At 42.9% G+C, this 22,302-nt stretch overlaps 1 protein-coding gene across 1 annotated transcript; it reads left to right on the top strand.

Moving 5' to 3' along the window:
• Nucleotides 1-6,780: 6,780 nt before the first annotated feature.
• On the top strand, nucleotides 6,781-7,446 carry LOC116374600 (pollen-specific leucine-rich repeat extensin-like protein 3). Its single transcript, XM_031828092.1, has one exon. It carries the CDS (start codon nucleotides 6,781-6,783, stop codon nucleotides 7,444-7,446), a length of 666 nt encoding a protein of 221 aa, XP_031683952.1.
• The last annotated feature ends 14,856 nt before the right edge of the window (nucleotides 7,447-22,302 follow it).

Here is a 22,302-nt window from a genome sequence, read left to right as displayed (position 1 = left end):
CTAACCTAATAATTCCAAAACTACTACCTTATACACACAAGTGTAAAGGGTTAAAGAATATGTACATAAAGATATATGAATGAGTGATGGTACAGAATGTCATAGGCAAGATGCAGTAGATGGTATCGAGTACAGCATATACATATGAGATGAGTAATGTAGGGTATGTAAACAAAGTGGCATAGTTTAAAGTGGCTAGTGATACATGTATTACATAAAGATGCAGTAGATGATATAGAGTACAGTATATACATATACATATGAGATGAGTAATAGGGTATGTAAACATTATATTAAGTAGCATTGTTTAAAGTGGCTAGTGATATATTTTTACATCAATTTCCATCAATTCCCATTATTAAAGTGGCTGGAGTTGAGTCAGTGTGTTGGCAGCAGCCGCTCAATGTTAGTGGTGGCTGTTTAACAGTCTGATGGCCTTGAGATAGAAGCTGTTTTTCAGTCTCTCGGTCCCTGCTTTGATGCACCTGTACTGAACTCGCCTTCTGGATGATAGCGGGGTGAATAGGCAGTGGCTCGGGTGATTGTTGTCCTTGATGATCTTTATGGCCTTCCTGTGACATCGGGTGGTGTAGGTGTCCTGGAGGGCAGGTAGTTTGCCCCCGGTGATGCGTTGTGCAGACCTCCCTACCCTCTGGAGAGCCTTACTGTTGTGGGCGGAGCAGTTGCCGTACCAGGCGGTGATACAGCCCGACAGGATGCTCTCGATTGTGCATCTGTAGAAGTTTGTGAGTGCTTTTGGTGACAAGCCAAATTTCTTCAGCCTCCTGAGGTTGAAGAGGTGCTGCTGCGCCTTCTTCACGACGCTGTCTGTGTGGGTGGACCAATTCAGTTTGTCCGTGATGTGTACGTCGAGGAACTTAAAACTTACTACCCTCTCCACTGCTGTCCCGTCGATATGGATAGGGGGGTGTTCCCTCTGCTGTTTCCTGAAGTACACAATCATCTCCTTTGTTTTGTTGACGTTGAGTGTGAGGTTATTTTCCTGACACCACACACACCACACACAGAGGGCTCAGAATGCACCCTTGTGGGGTCCCAGTGTTGAGGATCAGCGGGGTGGAGATGTTGTTACCTACCCTCACCACCTGGGGGTGGCCCGTCAGGAAGTCCAGTACCCAGTTGCACAGGGCGGGGTCGAGACCCAGGGTCTCGAGCTTGATGACGAGTTTGGAGGGTACTATGGTGTTAAATGCTGAGCTGTAGTCGATGAACAGCATTCTCACATAGGTATTCCTCTTGTCCAGATGGGTTAGGGCATTGTGCAGTGTGGTTGCGATTGCGTCGTCTGTGGACCTATTTGGGCGGTTAGCAATTTGGAGTGGGTCTAGGGTGTCAGGTAGGGTGGAGGTGATATGGTCCTTCACTAGTCTCTCAAAGCACTTCATGATGACGGAAGTGAGTGCTACGGGGCGGTAGTTGTTTAGCTCAGTTAACTTAGCTTTCTTGGGAACAGGGACAATGGTGGCCCTCTTGAAGCATGTGGGAACAGCAGAACAGCGGGCAAAAAAGTTGTTTAGTCTGTCTGGGAGCAAGGCATCCTGGTCCGCGACAGGGCTGGTACTTAGAGTACTGTCCAGTTATATGGTCAATCCCTGGTCCTATAACACCTAGAGTACTGAACAGTTATATGGTCAATCCCTGGTCCTATCACACTTAGAGTATTGTCCAGTTATATGATCAATCCCTGGTCCTATCACACTTAGAGTACTGTCCAGTTATATGGTCAATCCCTGGTCCTGTCACACTTAGAGTACTGTCCATGTATATGATCAATCCCTGCTCCTGTCACTTAGAGTACTGAACAGTTATAAGGTCAATCCCTGGTCCTATCACACTTAGAGTACTGTCCCTGGTCCTATCACACTTAGAGTACTGTCCAGTCATATGGTCAATTCCTGGTCCTATAACACCTAGAGTACTGTCCAGTTATATGGTCAATCCCTGGTCCTATAACACCTAGAGTACTGTCTGGTTATATGGTCAATCCCTGGTCCTATAACACCTAGAGTACTGTCTGGTTATATGGTCAGTCCCTGGTCCTATAACACCTAGAGTACTGTCTGGTTATATGGTCAGTCCCTGGTCCTATCACACCTAGAGTACTGTCTAGTTATATGGTCAATCCCTGGTCCTATAACACCTAGAGTACTGTCTGGTTATATGGTCAATCCCTGGTCCTATAACACCTAGAGTATTGTCTGGTTATATAGTCAATCCCTGGTCCTATAACACCTAGAGTACTGTCTGGTTATATGGTCAATCCCTGGTCCTATAACACCTAGAGTATTGTCTGGTTATATAGTCAATCCCTGGTCCTATAACACCTAGAGTATTGTCTGGTTATATAGTCAATCCCTGGTCCTATAACACATAGAGTACGGTCCAGTTATATGGTCAATCCCTGGTCCTATAACACCTAGAGTACTGTCTGGTTATATGGTCAGTCCTTGGTCCTATAACACCTAGAGTACTGTCTGGTTATATGGTCAATCCCTGGTCCTATAACACCTAGAGTACTGTCTGGTTATATGGTCAATCCCTGGTCCAATAACACTTAGAGTACTGTCTGCTCTATCCATATAAATATTATCCAAATGCGTCAGAATTTCTCACGGCTTCATGTTAAAAACAAATTACTATCCAGTGTTCTGATTTTCTTTAGGAATGTTGTATTTTTAAGGCCATTAAGTCTGGCTGCACAACCGATTGGCAAAACGCACTGCAAATTGAGAAATCATGTGATTATACTGAATAAACAGAAGAAACTACACTATGAAACAAAGATAAAAGACACAAAGAATGATAGTAAAAAGCCTTGGAGAACCTTCAATGAAATGTTTGGAAAAAAGCTAACTCGACTCCATCATTCATTGAATCAGATGGCTCATTCATTACAAAACCAACTGATATTTCCATCTACTTTAATAAATGTTTAATTGGCAAGATGAGCTAATTTAGACATGACATGAAAATAAAAAAAATATATGTAAGTTTATCCAAATTGGATTTGTTTACAAAATCTTTGTGGGTCTGTGTACTCTCACTGTGTCTGTCTCTGGGGAGGGGAGAGGGTAGCAGTCTAGCTGACATAGAGAGGTCCTAGTTGGAGTACACTGCCAAGAGAGTGGGTGTCCAGCCTTTCAGACCTCCAGCACTGAACTGACTGCTCTCTCCCAGCCAAGGTTACAACGCAGTAAGACACACATAAGGGTTTAAAAAACACATAGTTCAGCTTGAAACACACACACGCGTTAGCGTGCACACTCAAACACACAGTTCAGAAAACCATGGTGTATGTTTGTTGAGGTGTCTTCCAGTTGAATAGGGAGTAATGAGCTTGTAGTGGAAGTGATTCTTTCCCTCTCATCCCTCTCTCCTCTTCTGTCTCTCTTCTCTCAGGACTCAGGTGTGGACCACATGACACCGGAGACTCACAGTCTCACCCCCACCTCTTCTTTCTCTTTCCTCATACAACGTCCTCTCTCTCTCTCTCTCTCTCTCTCTCTCTCTCTCTCTCTCTCTCTCTCTCTCTCTCCTCTCCTCTCCTTGAAATAAATTGATAAGAAGAGGATTGTGGGAGCTATACTGTTAGATTTCAGAGCAGCCACTGATAGTATTGACCATAACCTATTGTTGCTTTTCAACCTCTGCCATATTGTGGATTCAGAGCAATCCATCTAATATAACACACATGGTTTTCTTTAGTGGAAGCTTCTCTAATGTTAAACATGTAAAGTGTGGTGTACCGCAGGGCAGCTCTCTTGGCCCTCTACTCTTTTTACTAATGACCTGGCACTGGCATTAATCTACCCATCGTGTCCGATTTCAAAAATGCTTTACAGCGAAAGCACAACATATGATTACGTTAGATCACCGCCGAGTCAAAAAAACACACAGCCATTTTTCCAGCCAAAGATAGGAGTCACAAAAAAGCAGAAATATAGATCAAATTAATCACTAACCTTTGATGATCTTCATCAGATGACATTCATAGGACATCATGTTACACAATACATCTATGTTTTGTTCGATAATGTGCATATTTATATCCAAAAATCTCAGTTTACATTGGCGCGTTACGTGCAGTAATATTTTGATTCCAAAACATCCAGTGATTTTTTTAAATACTCACAATAAACATTGATAAAAGATACAAGTATTACACATGGAACTTTAGATAGACTTCTCCGTAATGCAACCGCTGTGTCAGATTTCAATCAAACTTTACGGAAAAAGCATAATCTGAGAACGGTACTCAGAGCCCAATCCAGCCAGAGAAATATCCACCATTTTGGAGTCAACAGAAGTTAGAAATAACACTATAAATATTCACTTACCTTTGATGACCTTCATCAGAGGGCACTCCCAGGAATCCCAGTTCGACAATAAATGACTGATTTATTCCATAAATTTCCATAAAGTCCATAATTTATGTCCAAATAGCCACTTGTTGTTAGCCTGTTCAGCCCAGTAATCGATCTTCATGAAGCGCGAGCACTTCGTCCAGACAAAAACTAAAAAAGTTCCGTTACAGGTCGTAGAAACAAGTCAAATGATGTATGGAATCAATCTTTAGGATGTTTTTAACATAAAACATCAATAATTTTCCAACCGGAGAATTCCTATGTCTGAAGAAAAGGACTGGAACAAGAGCTAACTCTGTCGGGAGCGCGCGTCACGAGCCTGAGCCACTCTGCCAGACCACTGACTCAAACAGGTCTCACGTTTCTAAAGACGGTTGACATGTAGTGGAAGCCGTAGGAAGTGCAACTTGACTCCATAGACACTGTATTCGGTAGGCCAAGCTTTGAAAAACTACAAACCTCAGATTTCCCACTTCCTGGTTGGATTTTTCTCAGGTTTTTGCCTGCCATATGAGTTCTGTTTTACTCACAGACATCATTCAAACAGTTTTTAGAAACTTCAGAGTGTTTTCCATCCAATACTAATAATAACATGCATATATTAGCATCTGGGACAGAGTAGGAGGCAGTTCACTCTGGGCACGCTATTCATCCAAAAGTGAACATGCTGCCCCCTATCCCAAAAAAAGTTTAACAAAGTCTGCACTGTGATAATGATTCAATCCTTCACACATCTCTTCCCCTTTGTCTTGATCCAAAGATACTTAATAACCCATAGATTTTACTTATGGATGTCCAAAGGAATCAAACCCACAACCTTGATGTTGCAAGTGCCGTGTTCTACCAACTGAGCCATCCAATACCGTTATCTCCCAGAGTCACTCATCACTTCTGACCATGTTTCCAGTGCTGTCTTGCCTCGTATGGACGTGTGCAGCGAACCACCATGTGAGCGAACCTAAAATATAATTTGACAACATTCTCACGTCGCTGAGACCTCGGGACCCCTAGTGAAACACTCTTGGTCATCATGACCTCTCATCAATATGCAGACCAAAACACACTTCAATAAAAAACAATAACACTTACAGTCACACACACACACAGGTCCATTGGGAATGAGGTACTTGAAGATGCAAATGCGTGCAATATTAAAGCTGATCTACTCTAACCCCCCCCCCCCCCCCCCCCCCACACACACACACACACACACACACACACATATATACAGAGGGCAGGTCCATGGGGAATGAGGTACTTGAAGATGTGAATGCTTAATGAGGGAGAAAATCTATCGTCCCTTTGGGGGACCACTTTTACACACAAGGGAACTATCACAACATATTGTATTTATATTACACACACACACACACATTTCAACACTCTCTTTGGATCCACAATTAACAATTCAGAGAAGTGGTTTTCAAACATCTCTTCAGGGACACCCAGAATATTTTACAATTTTGTTGTAGCCCTGAACTAGTTCACTGATTCACCTGGTCAAAAGCTTGGTAATTAGTTGACAAAGCTGCATCAGGTGTGATAACTCAGGATTAGTTCAAATACATAGAACGTTTGAAAACCACGGATTTAGACCAAAAAGAGGTCATGCAGTTGCTTGCTAGTGAGTCCTCTAACAACCAAGATCTGTGATTGTTATTCTAAACAGGACAACAAAACTCTTGTCTTCTACAGAGAGACAGACAGACTGCACTGATCCTGAGCATTATTCTTGCTTTGGTAATCCCACACACTAACACACATGCCCACCTGCACACACTCCCACCCAACCGCCCTGCACAGACACATCCAAGTAGTTGATCTCTGTTTAGGTTTATGTTTAACGTGGAGACCAATGTATGAACAGCACTCTAACAACACACAGATGATCAGATCAACACTCAGTTACACACACACACACACACACACACACACACACACACACACACACACACACACACACACACGCACGCACACACACACACACACACACACACACACACACACACACACACACACACACAGTGAAACGGGCTATGTGAAGAGAGCACTCACAAAGGACTAACTTCCTTTTCTGCATGTGGCGGCTACATGAAAACAATAGATGATTCAAATCAAATCAAGATGTGTTGGTCGGGTACATAGATTTTCAGTAGTTATCGCAGGTGCAGTGAAATGCTTGTGTTTGTAGCTCCAACAGTAATACCTAGCAATATGCTTGTGTTGTAGCTCCAACAGTAATACCTAGCAATATGCTTGTGTTTTAGCTCCAACAGTAATACCCAGCAATATGCTTGTGTTGTAGCTCCAACAGTAATACCCAGCAATATGCTTGTGTTGTAGCTCCAACAGTAATACCCAGCAATATGCTTGTGCTTTAGCTCCAACAGTAAAGATGGAGGACCTGTCTCCTCCTCCACCAGGCGGCATGCTCCTCCCCTCTGTCCTGTCTCCTCCTCCACCAGGCGGCATGCTCCTCCCCTCTGTCCTGTCTCCTCCTCCACCAGGCGGCATGCTCCTCCCCTCTGTCCTGTCTCCTCCTCCACCAGGCGGCATGCTCCTCCCCTCTGTCCTGTCTCCTCCTCCACCAGGTGGCATGCTCCTCCCCTCTGTCCTGTCTCCTCCTCAGCCAGGCAGCATGCTCCTCCCCTCTGTCCTGTCTCCTCCTCCACCAGGCGGCATGCTCCTCCCCTCTGTCCTGTCTCCTCCTCCACCAGGCGGCATGCTCCTCCCCTCTGTCCTGTCTCCTCCTCCACCAGGCGGCATGCTCCTCCCCTCTGTCCTGTCTCCTCCTCCACCAGGCGGCATGCTCCTCACATCTGTCCTGTCTCCTCCTCCACCAGGCGGCATGCTCCTCCCCTCTGTCCTGTCTCCTCCTCCACCAGGCGGCATGCTCCTCCCCTCTGTCCTGTCTCCTCCTCCACCAGGCGGCATGCTCCTCCCCTCTGTCCTGTCTCCTCCTCCACCAGGCGGCATGCTCCTCCCCTCTGTCCTGTCTCCTCCTCCACCAGGCGGCATGCTCCTCCCATCTGTCCTGTGTGGTGTTTATCTCTCCAGATAGAGGACAACGGAGGGACTGAGAGAGAAGGGACTTTCAATGTAAATAGCTATTAATTTTCATAGAAATATACAGTGTCTTGATTGAAAGAAGAGAGAAGAGAATGTATGTTCTATATCTATGAGGGGAACAAACTGAGGATGAGCATATAGGGAGTCAGTGCAGCTATTGAAAAAGAGAGAGGGAAAAAGAGGGAATGAGAGATATAAATGAGTGATAAATGGAAAGAGATGGATAGAACAAAAAATATAAATAAAATGAATGAGAGAACAATGGAATGGAAAGAGAGTAGATAAGAGAGAAATAGAGAGACAGTGAGGATGGAGAGAATGAACAGGTGACTCACAGAGAGATCATGGTTCATACCCCCACCTACTGGTCAGAGCTGAGAACTACACCCAATCTGTCTGAGGCCAGAGGTATTGGTAAGGAACTCACACATTTCCTTGACTGTTTAATATAGTCACCGGAGGATTTCCCGTGGCCTCATTTATAACCTTTTATAAAAAGCAATTTTTCTTGAACCATTTCTGAAAAGTATACCCATGTCATTTTTGTTGTTGTTGAGAATACGTAGGCCTGCTCACTTTTTTCCCCATTATGAATCAGACCTATCATTAAAACAAATTGTCGTTAAAACAAAACCCCAGCCTGGAAAAAAACCAAACACATTCACCTTTAATGCACTGACAACAGTCATTAGTTCTCGCTAACTACAATTTTGTTGTTGTTGTGGTAACCCATTTCCCTTGGACCATTGCAGTACCCCACTTAAAACATGTTAGTGTTCCAAACTTAAGGTAATAAAGTGAAATTATATGGTTGGTTATTTTTTGGAAGTTGTAAAACTTAACTGTTTTGTGTTTAATGAACTTTTTTTTTACACTAAATTGCATGATGTTTTCTGAACTATATTGATTGAAGTTACTTGAACCTGAATATTTGTTGTTAGCGATCGTACAAATTAAATTATGAACCTTAATTACTCTTTTTTTTGTAGGTAGGAAGTAGTTCTGATTAGTAATTTTCAGTGTTCGTGTCTTAATTTGTAACATTGTTTTATATATTTGACCATTTTCACAATTTTAACCCACCTTAGCAGTCATTGTTGAACACAGAGCTCATTCCTCTAGCAGTAACTGGAGGTAGAGATGTGACCAGTCATTGTTGAACACAGAGCTCATTCTTCTAGCAGTAACCAGTCCTTGTTGAACACAGAGCTCATTCCTCTAGCAGTAACTGGAGGTAGAGCTGTGACCAGTCATTGTTGAACACAGAGCTCATTCTTCTAGCAGTAACCAGTCATTGTTGAGCACAGAGCTCATTCCTCTAGCAGAAACTGGAGGTAGAGCTGTGACCAGTCATTGTTGAGCACAGAGCTCATTCCTCTAGCAGTAACTGGAGGTAGAGCTGTGACCAGTCCTTGTTGAACACAGAGTTCATTCCTCTAGCAGAAACTGGAGGAAGAGCTGTGAGCATTGCTAGACACCTGCCATTAAAGAGTGGTGCTCATGACTTTGTTGATGGTAGGGTCATTGCCTTTAAATTTCAATCATGCTGTAAACACCTTCATTTTTCTGCAAACATGGATAGAATAGAGCAGTAATTGATGCTGTATTTGGTAAAAAGACGGTCAGTTTCCCCCCTAACCCCCTTTAACCTAACCCCCCTTTCCTCCCCCAACCCCCTTTCTCCCCCAACCCACATTTCCCCCCAACCCCCTTTAACCCAACCCCCCTTTCCCCCCAACCCGTTTCCCCCCCCAACCCCCTTTCCCCCCCAACCCCCATTTCCCCCCAACCCCATTTCCTTCCCGACCCCCTTCCCCCCAACCCCCTTTCCCCCCAACCCCATTTCCTCCCGACCCCCTTCCCCCCAAACCCCCTTTAACCCAACCCCCCCCTTCCGCCCCAACCCCCTTTAACCCAACCCCCCTTTTCCCCCCAACCCCCCCCCCCCCCCCCCAACCCGTTTTCCCCCCAACTCCCCTTGTCCCCCCCAACCCCCTTTAGCCCCCAACCCCCATTTCCTTCCCGACCCCCTTCCCCCCCAACCCCCTTTCCCTCCCAACCCCCATTTCCTCCTCGACCCCCTTCCCCCCAACCCCCTTTAACCCAACCCCCCCTTCCCCCCCAACCCCCTTTAACCCAACCCCCCTTTCCCCCCCAACCCGTTGAGAGATGCCTATGAGAGATTCCTATGAGAGAAGCCTATGAGATTCCTATGAGAGATGCCTATGAGAGATGCCTATGAGATTCCTATGAGATATTCCTATGAGAGATGCCTATGAGAGATTCCTATGAGAGATGCCTATGAGAGATGCCTATGAGATGCCTATGAGAGATTCCTATGAGAGAAGCCTATGAGATTCCTATGAGAGATGCCTATGAGAGATGCCTATGAGATTCCTATGAGATATTCCTATGAGAGATGCCTATGAGAGATTCCTATGAGAGATGCCTATGAGAGATGCCTATGAGATGCCTATGAGAAATTCCTATGAGAGAAGCCTATGATATTCCTATGAGAGATGCCTATGAGAGATGCCTATGAGATTCCTTTGAGATATTCCTGTGAGAGATGCCTATGAGAGATTCCTATGAGAGATGCCTATGAGAGATGCCTATGAGATGCCTATGAGAGATTCCTATGAGAGAAGCCTATGAGATTCCTTATGAGAGATGCCTATGAGAGATGCGTATGAGATTCCTATGAGAGATGCCTTTGAGATTCCTATGAGATTCCTATGAGAGATGCCTATGAGAGATTCCTATGAGATTCCTATGAGAGATGCCTATGAGAGATTCCTATGGCCATTTGTTGTATGGCTCGGGAATATCAACCCATCACAGCCAAAAAAATGGGAGAAATGTATTCTGCAAAAGAAAATAAACAGAAAAAAGACCTGTCTAATTATTTTAGATGCAAAACAAAAAGAAGAAAATATATATATATATATATTTGCTCTTCTCACTAACGGCAAAGGGCTGCCTTCCTGTTAAAACATTTTCCTATTGTTATGTGTTTTTATATATGAGTAAGCTTTTCATCATATCCTCCATTTGCACAAAATACTTACTTGCCAGTTTGCAATACAACATTTCAGCCACTAGCAGATGTGTGTAAGCAAACGGTCTGAAAGACTGCAGGGATTTACATGTTTTAAAATAAATGCCAACTTTTGCGTGAAAACTGGCGCACATTAAGAATGTACACACCGTTTTCAAATGAGGCCCCTGAACTTTTGAAAACGTTAGTGCGACTTTTTTTTCCATGATGAATTTTCTAAAACTGTTACTTGTATATTATACAAGGCGGTAGGTAGCGTTTATATTTAGGGGCAGGAACTCTGCTATACCTTTCATCTAATATTCTATAAGAGGGGCAGGAACTCTGCTATACCTTTCATCTAATATTCTATAAGAGGGGCAGGAACTCTGCTACACCTTTCATCTAATATTCTATAAGAGGTGCAGGAACTCTGCTACACCTTTCATCTAATATTCTATAAGAGGTGCAGGAACTCTGCTACACCTTTCATCTAATATTCTATAAGAGGGGCAGGAACTCTGCTATACCTTTCATCTAATATTCTATAAGAGGGGCAGGAACTCTGCTATACCTTTCATCTAATATTCTATAAGAGGTGCAGGAACTCTGCTATACCTTTCATCTAATATTCTATAAGAGGGGCAGGAACTCTGCTACACCTTTCATCTAATATTCTATAAGAGGGGCAGGAACTCTGCTATACCTTTCATCTAATATTCTATAAGAGGTGCAGGAACTCTGCTCTACCTTTCATCTAATATTCTATAAGAGGGGCAGGAACTCTGCTATACCTTTCATCTAATATTCTATAAGAGGGGCAGGAACTCTGCTATACCTTTCATCTAATATTCTATAAGAGGGGCAGGAACTCTGCTATACCTTTCATCTAATATTCTATAAGAGGGGCAGGAACTCTGCTATACCTTTCATCTAATATTCTATAAGAGGTGCAGGAACTCTGCTACACCTTTCATCTAATATTCTATAAGAGGGGCAGGAACTCTGCTATACCTTTCATCTAATATTCTATAAGAGGGGCAGGAACTCTGCTATACCTTTCATCTAATATTCTATAAGAGGGGCAGGAACTCTGCTATACCTTTCATCTAATATTCTATAAGAGGGGCAGGAACTCTGCTATACCTTTCATCTAATATTCTATAAGAGGGGCAGGAACTCTGCTATACCTAGATAAATGAACAATAGTAACACTGTCTACATACTACATTGTGTGTATATGTGTGTGTCAGTAGGTGATAGATGGTGTGTGTGTGTGTGTGTGTGTGTGTACTGCAACAGTATCTCTGTATTAAATACCTCTCCTGTTTCATAAACGCTGTTAATAAAACCAATATTACAATGATATTTATTATATTTCAATTTCTATTCCATTCAGCCATTTAATTTTCTTTACTCATTAAAATGGTTCTGGAACATCTGCAAATCAATTAGATAATGTTGATGTCAGAGGACATGCTACAAACAAACAAACTAACTAACTAACAAACAATTCTTGATTTCACACCTTTAGGGAACATTTTGGAGTGCTAATTAGTGTTGGTACAACAAGGGTAGCCAAACCGTAGCCTAAACACCATCCTGGTAGATAGAGAGATGGAGGAGAAGAGACATGCACGTTGAAGGTAAAGGATAGAGGTAGAGAGAAGAAATTGAAAGGGAGTGAAAGAGATATTGAAATTGAGGCAAAAAAAAAGAGATGAATGTGTCCAACCTACAATAATCTAAAATTACACACAGAATTTTAATATGAATTCCGTTTAATATACCATTACCAGATGCAATAGAATGTCAATAACTATATATCATTACTGTTTGGCCTTGTTTTTTAAAAATTCATTGCAAAAGCTGCTTCGGTAAAAATATCAATTAATGTTATTTGAAATGTCACGTGAACTAAGTAACATAAATAGTTCAATATAATTACAGTATGGGGGGGAGGAGAGATTAAAATTGGGAAATAATATTTCAAACTTTGATTAGAAAATCATATATAAGAATGTTGTTTTGTGCTATTATATTATGGAATTATATATAATAGACACACCAATATAAAAAAATATAAAAACATAATTCAAAATGTCGAATGACTTTAAACTGGATCCCAGCGTGAGAATGCAGCACGCTGTCTGATTACGTGCCAAAGCCAATTAATTACTTCATCGTTAAAGGTCATTATTAATTAAGAACATACAATCAGGTCTTCTGGGCAACACAAGCCAGACCTGTCACTCGTACCAAAACAAATTATCCAGAAAAATAGACCTTAACTAAAGTGCTTGTCAGGGAACATGTCTCACATGGTCTATATGGTCTATGTGGTCTATATGGTCTATGTGGTCTATGTGGTCTATGTGGTCTATGTAGTCTATGTGGTCTATATGGTCTATATGGTCTATGTAGTCTATATGGTCTATGTAGTCTATATGGTCTATGAGGTCTATATGGTCTATATGGTCTATGTAGTCTATATGGTCTATAAGGTCTATGTGGTCTATGTAGTCTATATGGTCTATATGGTCTATATGGTCTATGTAGTCTATATGGTCTATACGGTCTATGTGGTCTATGTAGTCTATATGGTCTATATGGTCTATGTAGTCTATATGGTCTATGTAGTCTATATGGTCTACATGGTTTATAAGGTCTATGTGATCTATATGGTCTATATGGTCTATGTAGTCTATATGGTCTATATGGTCTACATGGTCTATATGGTCTATGTAGTCTATATGGTCTATATGGTCTATATGGTCTATGTAGTCTATATGGTCTATATGGTCTATGTAGTCTATATGGTCTATGTAGTCTATATGGTCTACATGGTCTATATGGTCTATATTGTCTATGTAGTCTATATGGTCTATGTAGTCTATATGGTCTACATAGTCTATATGGTCTATATGGTCTATGTAGTCTATATGGTCTACATGGTTTATAAGGTCTATGTGATCTATATGGTCTATATGGTCTATGTAGTCTACATGGTCTATATGGTCTACATGGTCTATATGGTCTATGTAGTCTATATGGTCTATATGGTCTATGTAGTCTATATGGTCTATATGGTCTATGTAGTCTATATGGTCTATGTAGTCTATATGGTCTATGTGGTCTATATGGTCTATGTAGTCTATATGGTCTATGTAGTCTATATGGTCTCTATGGTCTATGTGGTCTATGTAGTCTATGTAGTCTATGTAGTCTATATGGTCTCTATGGTCTATGTGGTCTATGTAGTCTATGTAGTCTATATGGTCTATATGGTCTACATGGTCTATGTGGTCTATGTAGTCTATATAGTCTATGTAGTCTATATGGTCTATGTAGTCTATATGGTCTCTATGGTCTATGTGGTCTATGTAGTCTATGTAGTCTATATGGTCTATATGGTCTACATGGTCTATATGGTCTATGTAGTCTATGTAGTCTATGTAGTCTATATGGTCTATGTAGTCTATATGGTCTATGTAGTCTATGTGGTCTATGTAGTCTATGTAGTCTATATGGTCTATGTAGTCTATGTAGTCTATGTAGTCTATATGGTCTATGTAGTCTATGTAGTCTATGTACATATGGTCTATGTAGTCTATATGGTCTATGTAGTCTATGTAGTCTATATGGTCTATGTAGTCTATATGGTCTATATGGTCTATATGGTCTATATTATTATTATTATTATTTACCTTTATTTAACCAGGTAGGCAAGTTGAGAACAAGTTCTCATTTACAATTGCGACCTGGCCAAGATAAAGCAAAGCAGTTCGGCAGATACAACGACACAGAGTTACACATGAAGTAAAAACAAACATACAGTCAATAATGCAGTATAAACAAGTCTATATACGATGTGAGCAAATGAGGTGAGAAGGGAGGTAAAGGCAAAAAAGGCCATATATGGTCTATATGGTCTATGTAGTCTATGTAGTCTATATGGTCTATGTAGTCTATATGGTCTATATGGTCTACATGGTCTATATGGTCTATATGGTCTATGTAGTCCACAATATTTAGAAGAGAGTTTTCATCTATAGTGAATTCGTAGTAGTATTTTTTCCACATTTTGTTACGTTTACAGCCTTGTTCTAAAATTGATACAAAAAATCCTCATCAATTTACACACAAACACCCCAAAATGACAAAGATCTTTTTTTTTTACTTCAAAAAACTGCATCATCACATTTACATAAGTACTCAGGCCCTTTAGTCAGTACTTTGTTGAAGGACCTTTGGCAGCCATTACAGCCTCAAGTCTTCTCGGGTGTGACGCTACCAGCTTGGCACACCTGTATTTAGGTAGTTTCTCCCATTCTTCTCTGCAGATCCTCTCAAGCTCTGTCAGGTTGGATGGCTGCACAGCTATCTTCAGGTCTCTTCAGAGATGTTCGATTGGGTTGAAGTCTGGGTTCTGGCTGGGACCACTCAATGACATTCAGAGTCTTGTCCCGAAGCCACTCCTGCGTAGTCCTGGCTGTGTGCTAAGCGTTGTTGTCCTGTTGAGGTCCTGAGCGCTCTGGAGTACATTTTCGTCAATGATCTCTCTGTACTTTGCTCTGTTCATCTTTCCCTCGATCCTGACTAGTCTTCCAGTCCCTGCTGCTGAAAAACATCCCCACAGCATGATGATTCCACCACTGTGCTTCACCGTAGGGAAGGTGGCAGGTTTCCTCCACACATGACGCTTGGCATTCAGGTCAAAGAGTTTGATCTTGGTTTCATCAGACCAGAGGATTTTATTTCTCATGGTCTGAGAGTCCTTTAGGAGCCATTTTGCAAACTGTATATATGCAGGCTGTCATGTGCCTTTTACTGAGGAGTGGCTTCCGTCTGGCCACTCTACCATAGAGGTCTGATTGGTGGAGTGCTGCAGCGATGGTTGTCCTTCTGGAAGGTTCTCCCATCTCCACAGAGGAACTCTGGAACTCTGTCAAAGTGACCATCGGGTTCTTGGTCGACTCCCTGGTACCCTTCCCCAGATCTGTGCCTCGACACAATCCTGTCTCGGGGCTCTACGGACAATTCCTTCAACCTCATGACTTGTTTTTTTGCTCTGACACGCACTGTCAACTGTGGAACCTTATATAGACAGGTGTGTGCCTTTCCGAATCATGTTCCCAATCAATTGTATTTACAACAGGTGGACTCAATTCAAGTTGTAGAAACATCTCAAAGAGGATCAATGGAAACAGGAAACAGGAAACAGGAAATGAACGGAAATGTATTTCTTTCTTCTTGCGTTTGAGCCAATCAGTTGTGTTGAAAAAAAAAAAATCAAGTGCTATGATGAAGTGCTCATGAGGACCGCCACAGGACAGGAAGACACAGAGTTACCTCTGCTGCAGAGGATAAGTTCATTAGAGTTACCTGGCTCTCATGAGGACCGCCACAGGAAAGAAAGACACACAGTTACCTCTGCTGCAGAGGATAAGTTCATTAGAGTTACCTGTCTCTCATTAGGACCGCCACAGGAAAGGAAGACACAGAGTTACCTCTGCTGCAGAGGATAAGTTCATTAGAGTTACCTGGCTCTCATGAGGACCGCCACAGGAAAGAAAGACACACAGTTACCTCTGCTGCAGAGGATAAGTTCATTAGAGTTATCTGGCTCTCATGAGGACCGCCACAGGAAAGGAAGACACAGAGTCATCTCTGCTGCAGAGGATAAGTTCATTGGAGTTAACCGCACCTCAGATTGCAGCCCAAATAAATGCATCACAGAGTGCAAGTAACAGACACATCTCAACATCAGCTGTTGAAAAGAGACTGGGTGAATCAGACCTTCATGGTCAAATTGCTGCACAGAATCCAGTAGTAAAGGACACCAATCATAGGAAGAGACTTGCTTGGGCCAAGAAACACAAGCAATGGACAATAGACCGGTGGAAATCTGTCCTTTGGTCTGAGTCCGAACTTGAGATTTTTGGTTCCACGCAGAGTAGGAGAACAGATGATCTCTGTATGTGTGGTTCCCACCGTAAAGCATGGAGGAGGAGGTGTTATGGTGTTGGCTGCTTTGATGGTGACACTGTCTGTGATTTATTTAGAATTCAAGGCACACTTAACCAGCATGGCTACCACAGCATTCTGCAGTGATACGCCATTGCATCTGGTTTGCGCTTAGTGGTACTATCATTTGTTTTTCAACAGGGCAATGACCCAACACACCTCCAGGCTGTGTAAGGGCTATTTGACCAAGTAAAGAGTGGTGGAGTGCTGCATCAGATGACCTGGCCTACACAATCACCTGACCTCAACCCAATTGAGATGGTTTGGGATGAGTTGGACCGCAAATTGAAGGAAAAGCATCTCAGCATATGTGAGAACTCCTTCAAGACTGTTGGAAAAGCATTCCAGGGGAAGTTGGTTGAGAGAATTCCAAGATTGTACAAAGCTGTCATGAAGGCAATGGCAGGCTTCTTTGAAGAATCTTTAATATGAAATATATTTTGATTTGTTTAACACTTTTTGGTTACTACATAACTCCATATTTTGTATTTCATAGTTTTTATGTAGAAAATAGTCAAATAAAGAAAAACCCTTGAATGAGTAGGTGTGTCCAAACCTTTGACTGGTACTGCGTGTAAATAAGGTATTTATCTTCTTTATTTGCAATACATTTGCAAACATTTCTAGAAACCTGTTTTTGCTTTGTCGTTATGGGGTATTGTGATGTCATTATGGGGTATTGTGATGTCATTGTGGGGTATTGTGATGTCATTGTGGAGTATTGTGTGGTGATTGATGAGGAACATTTTTTGTTTATTTACATTTTTGAACAAGACTGTAACGTAACAAAATGTGGAATAAGTCAAGGGGTCTATTGTCTATTTACCACCACAAACGGAGTAAGACTCAACAAGCAGGAACAAAACCCTCTAAATCACCTTTATTTCACACACAGAGACGCGTACAAAGCTTTCAAAAATTAGACACATTTGACCATAACGTTATCCCCTGATTCCTGCTTAGAAAATATCATGTTAAAACTCCTCCTCTGGAACTCAACGTTGCCAGTCTACTAACCACCGATCCACCCAAACTATATACACCTGGCAACCATCACCTGCTCTCCATTGTTACACACACCTGGCAACCATCACCTGCTCCCCATCGTTACACACATCTGGCAACCATCACCTGCTCCCCATCATCACAACCACCTGGCAACCATCACCTGCTCCCCGTTGTTACACACACCTGGCAACCATCACCTGCTCCCCATCGTTACACACACCTGGCAACCATCACCTGCTCCTCATCGTTACTCACACCTTGCAACCATCACCTGCTCCCCATCGTTACACACACCTGGCAACCATCACCTGCTCCCCATCGTTACACACACTTGGCAACCATCACCGGCTCCCCATCGTTATGCCTACCTGGCAACCGTCACCTGCTACTCATCGTTACACACACCTGGCAACCATCACCTGCTCCCCATCATCACAACCACATGGCAACCATCACCTGCTCCCCATCATCACAACCACCTGGCAACCATCACCTGCTCTCCATTGTTACACACATCTGGCAACCATCACCTGCTCCAGCAATGTTACACACACCTGGCAACCATCACCTGCTCCCCATCATTACACACACCTGGCAACCATCACCTGCTCCTCATTGTTACACAAACCTGGCAACCATCACCTGCTCCCCTTTGTTACACACACCTGGCAACCATCACCTGCTCCTCATCGTTACACACACCTGGATTTCATCATCACTACTCTCCTTTATTTAGTCCTCTGTAGTATCAGTCATTAGTATTGGTTTTCTCTCAGGTTTACACCAACAATTTGTAAAATTTAGCATGCAGCCATGCAATCTCCATAGACAAACACTGACAGTAGAATGGCCTTACTGAAGAGCTCAGTGACTTTCAACGTGGACCCGTTTTAGGATGCCACCTTTACACCAAGTCATGTTGTCAAATTTCTGCCCTGCTAGAGCTGCCCTGCTCAATTGTAAATGCAATTGTGAAGTGGAAATGTCTAGGAGCAACAACGACTCCGCCACAAAGTGGTAGGCCACAAAATCTCACAGAATGGGACTGCCGAGTGCTGGTGCGCGTAGTGCATAAAAATCATCTGTCCTCGGTTGCAACACTTACTACAGAGTTCCAAACGGCCTCTGGAAGCAACGTCAGTACAAGAACTGTTCGCCAGGAGCTTCATGAAATGGGTTTCCATGGCCCGAGCAGCCGCAGGTCTCTCCAGAGGGTGGTACCGTCTACCTAACGCATCACCGGGGGCCCACTGCCGCCCCTCCAGGACATCTACAGCACCCGATGTCACAGGAAGGCCAAAAAGATCATTAAGGAACACAACCACCTGAACCACTGCCTGTTCACCCCGCTATCATCCAGAAGGCGAGGTCAGTACAGGTGCATCAAAGCTGGGACCGAGAGACTGAAAAACAGCTTCTATCTCAAGGCCATCAGACTGTTAAATAGCCATCACTAGCCAGCTAACACCCGGTTACTCAACCCTGCACCTTCGAGGCTGCTGCCCTATAGACATGGAATCACTGGTCACTATAATAATGGAACACAAGCCACTTTAAATAACATTTACATGCTGCTTTACTCATTTCATATGTATATACTGTATTCTATTCTACTGTATTTTTTTATTTAAATAAACTTTTAAATAGCCATCACTAGCCAGCTACCACCCGGCTACTCAACCCTGCACCTTAGAGGCTGCTGCCCTATACTATCTACATAGACATGGAAACACTGGTCACTTTAATAATGTTTACATACTGCTTTACTCATTTCAAATGCATATACTGTATTCTATTCTACTGTATTATTGTCAATGCCACTCTGACATTGACGTTGCTCGTCCTAATATTTACATATTTCTTATCTCCATTGTTTTACTTTTAGATTTGAGGGGTTGTTGTGAATTGTTAGATACGATTGCGTTGTAGGAGGATACATTACAAGCATTATGCATTACTTCCGCAATAACATCTGCTAAATGTGACTAATAGAATGTCATTTATTTTGTTTTATTTATTTATAAATTACCTCATACCCCTGTCCTGCAAACTGACTCGGTACTGGTACCTGGTGTATATAGCCATGTTATTACCTCCTACCCCTGTCCTGCAAACTGACTCGGTACTGGTACCTGGTGTATATAGCCATGTTATTACCTCCTACCCCTGTCCTGCAAACTGACTCGGTACTGGTACCTGGTGTATATAGCCATGTTATTACCTCCTACCCCTGTCCTGCAAACTGACTCGGTACTGGTACCTGGTGTATATAGCCATGTTCCTGCAAACTGACTCGGTACTGGTACCTGGTGTATATAGCCATGTTATTACCTCCTACCCCTGTCCTGCACACTGACTCGGTACTGGTACCTGGTGTATATAGCCATGTTATTACCTCACACTGACTCGGTACTGGTACCTGGTGTATATAGCCATGTTATTACCTCACACTGACTCGGTACTGGTACCTGGTGTATATAGCCATGTTATCACCTCACACTGACTCGGTACTGGTACCTGGTGTATATAGCCATGTTATTACCTCACACTGACTCGGTACTGGTACCTGGTGTATATAGCCATGTTATTACCTCACACTGACTCGGTACTGGTACCTGGTGTATATAGCCATGTTATTACCTCACACTGACTCGGTACTGGTACCTGGTGTATATAGCCATGTTATTACCTCCTACCCCTGTCCTGCAAACTGACTCGGTACTGGTACCTGGTGTATATAGCCATGTTATTACCTCCTACCCCTGTCCTGCAAACTGACTCGGTACTGGTACCTGGTGTATATAGCCATGTTATTACCTCCTACCCCTGTCCTGCAAACTGACTCGGTACTGGTACCTGGTGTATATAGCCATGTTATTACCTCACACTGACTCGGTACTGGCACCTGGTGTATATAGCCATGTTATTACCTCACACTGACTCGGTACTGGTACCTGGTGTATATAGCCATGTTATCACCTCCTACCCCTGTCCTGCACACTGACTCGGTACTGGTACCTGGTGTATATAGCCATGTTATTACCTCCTACCCCTGTCCTGCACACTGACTCGGTACTGGTACCTGGTGTATATAGCCATGTTATTACCTCCTACCCCTGTCCTGCACACTGACTCGGTACTGGTACCTGGTGTATATAGCCATGTTATTACCTCCTACCCCTGTCCTGCACACTGACTCGGTACTGGTACCTGGTGTATATAGCCATGTTATTACCTCCTACCCCTGTCCTGCACACTGACTCGGTACTGGTACCTGGTGTATATAGCCATGTTATTACCTCCTACCCCTGTCCTGCACACTGACTCGGTACTGGTACCTGGTGTATATAGTCATGTTATCACCTCACACTGACTCGGTACTGGTACCTGGTGTATATAGCCATGTTATTACCTCACACTGACTCGGTACTGGTACCTGGTGTATATAGCCATGTTATTACCTCACACTGACTCGGTACTGGTACCTGGTATATATAGCCATGTTATTACCTCACACTGACTCGGTACTGGTACCTGGTGTATATAGCCATGTTATTACCTCACACTGACTCGGTACTGGTACCTGGTGTATATAGCCATGTTATTACCTCACACTGACTCGGTACTGGTACCTGGTGTATATAGCCATGTTATTACCTCACACTGACTCGGTACTGGTACCTGGTGTATATAGCCATGTTATTACCTCACACTGACTCGGTACTGGCACCTGGTGTATATAGCCATGTTATTACCTCACACTGACTCGGTACTGGTACCTGGTGTATATAGCCATGTTATTACCTCACACTGACTCGGTACTGGTACCTGGTGTATATAGCCATGTTATTTTTTTATTTTTTATTTTTTTATTTCACCTTTATTTAACCAGGTAGGCTAGTTGAGAACAAGTTCTCATTTGCAACTGCGACCTGGCCAAGATAAAGCATAGCAGTGTGAGCATACAACAAAGAGTTACACATGGAGTAAACAATTAACAAGTCAATAACACAGTAGAAAACGAAGGGGGGGTCTATATACAATGTGTGCAAAAGGCATGAGGAGGTAGGCAAATAATTACAATTTTGCAGATTAACACTGGAGTGATAAAAGATCAGATGGTCATGTACAGGTAGAGATATTGGTGTGCAGAAGAGCAGAAAAGTAAATAAATAAAAACAGTACGGGGATGAGGTAGGTGAAAAGGGTGGGCTATTTACCAATAGACTATGTACAGCTGCAGCGATCGGTTAGCTGCTCAGATAGCTGATGTTTGAAGTTGGTGAGGGAGATGAAAGTCTCCAACTTATTACCTCACACTGACTCGGTACTGGTACCTGGTGTATATAGCCATGTTATTACCTCACACTGACTCGGTACTGGCACCTGGTGTATATAGCTATGTTTTTACCTCACACTGACTCGGTACTGGTACCTGGTGTATATAGCCATGTTATTACCTCACACTGACTCGGTACTGGTACCTGGTGTATATAGCCATGTTATTACCTCCTACCCCTGTCCTGCACACTGACTCGGTACTGGTACCTGGTGTATATAGCCATGTTATTACCTCACACTGACTCGGTACTGGTACCTGGTATATATAGCCATGTTATTACCTCACACTGACTCGGTACTGGTACCTGGTGTATATAGCCATGTTATTACCTCACACTGACTCGGTACTGGTACCTGGTGTATATAGCCATGTTATTACCTCACACTGACTCGGTACTGGTACCTGGTGTATATAGCCATGTTATTACCTCACAC

Source organism: Oncorhynchus kisutch, linkage group LG7 (genome assembly GCF_002021735.2).
Source record: "Oncorhynchus kisutch isolate 150728-3 linkage group LG7, Okis_V2, whole genome shotgun sequence".
NCBI classification, from domain to species: Eukaryota; Metazoa; Chordata; class Actinopteri; order Salmoniformes; family Salmonidae; genus Oncorhynchus; species Oncorhynchus kisutch.
Note: the sequence above shows the minus strand (reverse complement) of the source record. Positions and strands in the feature narration are given on the sequence as shown.

Bases quoted from the DNA above. Each gene is read 5' to 3' on its own strand.
- LOC116374600 (XM_031828092.1), top strand. From the start codon at position 6,781: ATGGAGGACCTGTCTCCTCCTCCACCAGGCGGCATGCTCCTCCCCTCT.